The 4,790-nt window shown below is 49.7% G+C and overlaps 2 protein-coding genes across 2 annotated transcripts in view; both read right to left on the reverse strand.

Annotated features, from left to right (window-relative positions):
* Positions 1-761, reverse strand: part of H257_09064 (hypothetical protein) — a gene marked incomplete at both ends in the record, with an annotated part of 4,908 nt that extends 4,147 nt beyond the window's left edge. The window contains one exon of the mRNA XM_009835182.1: positions 95-761. Within this exon, the coding sequence (XP_009833484.1) occupies positions 95-761 (667 nt within the window). The remainder of the gene's footprint in view (positions 1-94) is intronic.
* Positions 762-795: 34 nt separating this feature from the next.
* Positions 796-1,620, reverse strand: H257_09065 (hypothetical protein; the record flags this gene model as incomplete). Its single annotated transcript, XM_009835183.1, has 1 exon — positions 796-1,620. One exon carries the CDS (start codon positions 1,618-1,620, stop codon positions 796-798), a length of 825 nt encoding a protein of 274 aa, XP_009833485.1.
* Positions 1,621-4,790: the final 3,170 nt, after the last annotated feature.

A 4,790-nucleotide genomic window follows, 5' to 3' on the forward strand; every position in this document is an offset into this window, starting at 1 on the left:
GTAAACCCTTGGAAGAGATGTGCCTCGCGTTCCCAGTACATGGTCATTGTGCGGTATAGGATCGGTTGTCCTTCATCGCAGAGGTTGCGTAGACCTGGGAATTGGAGGGCAGTGTTGGCATCATATTCGTCAAGGTCTTCCTCGTGTGAGGGTGGGTCGGTGGAGTCCTGCGAGTGCTGTGTAGGGTCGGGTGGATCTGGCTGGTAGGACGGGGTAGGCGGGTAGAGCATAGCTTGGTGGCGTTTGGATGGTGGTATCGTGAAGGAGGGGTAAGCGAGGTTCAAGTCTGGATCAACTTCGGAGTGTGGGCGTTTGGTAGAGGGGTGGGTAACTGACTTGGCGGATGAGGTGGCCCGGTACGCGGCCTGTCCTATGGTTTCCATTGGCTGGACAGAGGCCTGTCCCAGTGGGGTGGGATGCTGGTCCGAATCTTGTACCGAGGTTGCCGTTGGCCCGGTGGGTTGTGGGTGTGGTAATGTCCAGGGGATGGTGGTGGGCTGGAGGGAGGCGTGGCCGAGCGTGGGTGCATGGGAGATGTGCTTGGTTGTGTAGTGTGCCCATGGTGGAGACGGCTCAAGGATCGGTCCGGCGGAATTTGTTGCTGAACGGTGCCAGATGGTCCTGGTGATGGGTGACGTGATGGGTCTGCTGGGAGTGGGACGTTTGTGCGATTGTGTGCCCCGGGGTGGGGCGAAACCCTCGTGAGACATGGGACTGATGAGGTGGCGCGAAAACTCGTGGGCTATAGGGTGGTGGTGCATGTGGGTGTTGTGGGGTCTGCAGTGCGGTTGTTTGTTACCGTAGCAGCGTGGCAGTAGTCGGAGGAGGTGGTGAGGCAGTGGTAGGGGATGGTGTGAGACAATTGCTGGTCGGTATTGTGATGGCATGGGTAGGAAGGGGATGTGCTGGAGTAGTGGGATGATGACGGGGAGCATGGGTGGCGAGTGCAGTATTGGGTGCACTGGCAAGGAGTGGCTGTGGTGGTAGGGGATGGAGAGTTTCTCGCGCGAGGTCCATGGGTCCTGTTGTGTTATCGGGTTTCTGTGTACGTAGCCATGCCGCGGGGAGCGAGCTTTGCGTGGAGGAGCTGCGTATGGTCTTGGTGGAGGTAGGTGTGGTTGGCTTGGTAGTGTACGTGGCTGGGCCGTGGGCGGACTTGGAGGGCAGGGCCTGGGGTGGGGTAGTGGGCGGGGATGGCTTGCTAGCAGGTCGGGGACGGATGGGTTTATCATCCTCAGAGAGGTATGGGGTTGGAGTTGCCGTGTGGTTGGCGTGAGTGTTGCTCAGCCTGGATGGGCTGGGTTGGCGTGTGAGAGGCCGCGTGGCGGCGCGAGTTGCCCGGATGCGATCATGTCGGGCCAGGAATTTGTCGGCAGCTAATTTGGAACGTAGCTGGCGTGGGTTTAGTGGTGTGGCGGCAGGGGGCTGGTTCGTGTCGGGCTCCGAATCCGGGTCGGAGGAGGATGACGGGAGCGGAGCGCGTATTGTGCCGGTTGCTGGCACGAGGGTGGGCGTGGGTATCCCGTTCGGTGTAACGAGTACTGTAACCATGGGGGTTGTCGTTGTCGCGGGTGTAGCTAGGGGTGGTGGCCATCCTGGGTCCGGCGGGGGAGGGGCCATGGTCGTGTCGGTGGGATGTGTGAGTTGTTTCTCGGGGCGCCGCGACCCACTTGTGGTTTACCAGGTATATTTGGGAATCCGATTGCTTGTATCTTAGATATATGGTGTTTTACGAAACAATCACGAAACATGCATACTATTAGTAGTACTACGTAATTTACTGTGGACAGATATCATCACGCCCCACCATAGGCAACCACAGCACAGACGCTGCTACACGTACCTCCTCCACCAGCATAGAAGTGGTGGTACAACCAGCATAACAGCGGCGGTACGTTGGTTTTCGTTCATGGAAATGCTCGACTAGCACTTCAAGATGGCGAAGTGGTCCCCAATCGCGTGGTCGGGCTCGCCAACTTGACGTTGGTGCCGTCCTCGCTGACCAAAGCGGTTCAGCGCCAGGCGGATCTGGTGCTGCGCAAGTCCGCGACGCGAGAAAATGTGCGGGAACTCTGCCAGGACAGACGGTCGTCCTTGACACTGCGCGGACCTTGGAGCCCCAGCAACATGACTGTATGCTGGACCCGATGCTGTGCATCCCGGCGGACTCCTCACACTCCGTTACTGGAAAGTCAACGTGATGCACATGTTAGACAAACTGTTTTGCTCTCGCGTTCGTTTAGTTAGAATAACGGCAGTCGCAAGGCAGTACACTCGTTAGATGGATAGTTACTTTGCGGCATTGTTCACAAAGTCGGTGTTCAAGACTAAGGACATCACCTCCGCGTGCACTGGGACCTCTTATGACAACAACAATACTTGACCTGTTAGGACAACAACAATATTATTAAGTTGTGGCACCACTCGAGGTGCGCGGCATGCAGTGCCTCATTTACATGGCGGTCGACGTCTTGGCAGTACAAACATCATGATTATGAAGTTACATTGTAGCTGTACAGTAGGGAAGTGCATTTAACACTATATTCGATTGGAGCTACTGTAAGTGACGTATCCCTGGGGTCACCAACATCGAAGTTGATGCAGTTAGATTAGTTGATTGTCTCGAGTCGTGCCAACACCGAACTGCTTCAGTCAATCTGCAACGCCAGTGATAGTATGGGCGAAGCGTGCCTGTGATTGCTGCTGGGTGTACCGGATTGTTGGCAGGCTGTACATGGTCTTCCACAGTAGCAACGTCGTACTCGGAGTAAGTCTCAAGCTCAGCTTGGTCTGGCACTTGCATAATTTCACCACATGATACTCTAGTACTAGTAGTAGTAGGTGTGTCGTAGTTTGTTTCGTAAATACCCAGATAAAGGGAAATACCAATTTGAATTGACGTGATATAAATCGAATTACGTCAAGCTGTAAGCTACGCATTTCTATTGGCTATAATGTGCAAAGCCATAAAAGTGATCCAGACACGACAATTTGGAGGTAGAAATGCTATGCGACTGATGGAACTTGTTTCAGTAACGTGATGTGGTGACGTACAGTATATACCGGTATGTATGTCGTTGAAATGATAGGTCGGTATGGATTTACTGTTAGTGGTGTAATCTGTAAATACCCTGGGTTTACAGTACTGTTAGTTTGGCAGAGAGTTCATACACTCCAACATCCATAGCACAGTTTTACGCTATTAATCTGTCCACCTTGAAATCCCAAGCTTTTTGGTGTGTTCGTGGTCACAGCAGTTGTATATCGAGCTCGATGTGTTGTGATAAGTTAACTTCATTTTCAACAAGTATTGCAGGAAAGCGCATAACCTGCAATAGGGCGGCAGATTGACATCCCAAACATTTCAGTTTTGACACACTTTGCATTTCTACTTGCTCTTTATCCCCCGTTCCTTCGTCAGTTGGTTGTTGTGGACGATAACTCGATTTGGAGGCTGAATCTACAACTGAATGCTCTCAACACTCGCGACATACTTACATAAAAGGAGGATGTTGAAAACTCGTTTGATAACAGTCTCGTGGACATTTACCGTGCAGCTCGAAATGCAAGCTAACGTTTAATTACCGATATTTGACCACACAAGAGTGAACAAACTGAACCTGTAGGAGTTTGAGCAACATTAAGTCTTTTAGGTGAAAGCAAGCGGTCTTATGCGAAATACAGAAACACAGTCCGGTGCCGTGATGATTCATAGAATGGAGGCTCTACGTAAGCGCAGAAGAGATATGCGGTATGGGCAATGCCTCTGTCGAAGCTCACATGAAATCAATTGGCCAATCATATCCAAGGAATCTAATGTTTTGATCAATCAGTATCTGTACGATGGCGGTCGTGCAAATTCCAATTACAATACATTAAATATACCGGTGGTCAGGTGAAATATATTTTCGAAAGGTGAAATTAACCGTTGGTTGGATGATTATGTCAGAGGTTGGGTGAAATATAATGGCCAAATTTCAATTCTGCGTGAAATATAATGGAGGTTCGGTGAATTAAAATGGGTGTTAAGGTAACGCATCAATCATCCGAACGGTTTTTGAAGCAGATTTTGTCGAATTTTTAAAGTCTGAGTGCTTGCGATTACCATTTTATTATATTGAGCTTTTAGCATAGAAAGAAAATATAATTCAAGGGCTATATTTTACATATGAAGCAACTGCGATTTGGCATGATTTGATATTTGTAGGCAAATTAATATGACGAAACTAAAGTATGATGAATTTTAACGTGCACATATTCCCGAACAGTTTCAAACATGAGGAGATTTGTATATATTGAATTATAATACGAATTAAAATTCGATTCAATATAATACTGGCATTCTCCACTGGATTCAAAGCTGTACTAATTAAATTTGGATCAAATTTAAAAACAACGAGTAAAAAATTCACTTCGCTTTTGCCATTTCGCTGGGCCGCATGAAGGTCCTCGATGGAATGCCACTCGCTGTTGGTCTTGACGCGTTTGCGCACAACCGGCTTCGATGGTAAGAACAGAATGTCTTCGCGTACCCCTTCCCTTGTCTTGATCCACGATCCCGTGCCAACGGCGTCCTTGATTCCATTCGCTTTTTACATGTACATGCGAGAGAACATACGAGGCAACGACATCGGCCACACACCACAGGTACGAAATCAATTTTGAACCAATTGGGGGTCTTACTGCTCACCGTTGGTTTGGAAAGGTCAACAAACGTCGAAGCGATGGCAATCGCCTTCAACCGAGGCAACATCCACGAGCTTGACGCCCATACCCACAGTCAAGTATAT

This window comes from Aphanomyces astaci (assembly GCF_000520075.1).
Source record: "Aphanomyces astaci strain APO3 unplaced genomic scaffold supercont1.21, whole genome shotgun sequence".
Classification (NCBI taxonomy): Eukaryota; Oomycota; class Saprolegniomycetes; order Saprolegniales; family Verrucalvaceae; genus Aphanomyces; species Aphanomyces astaci.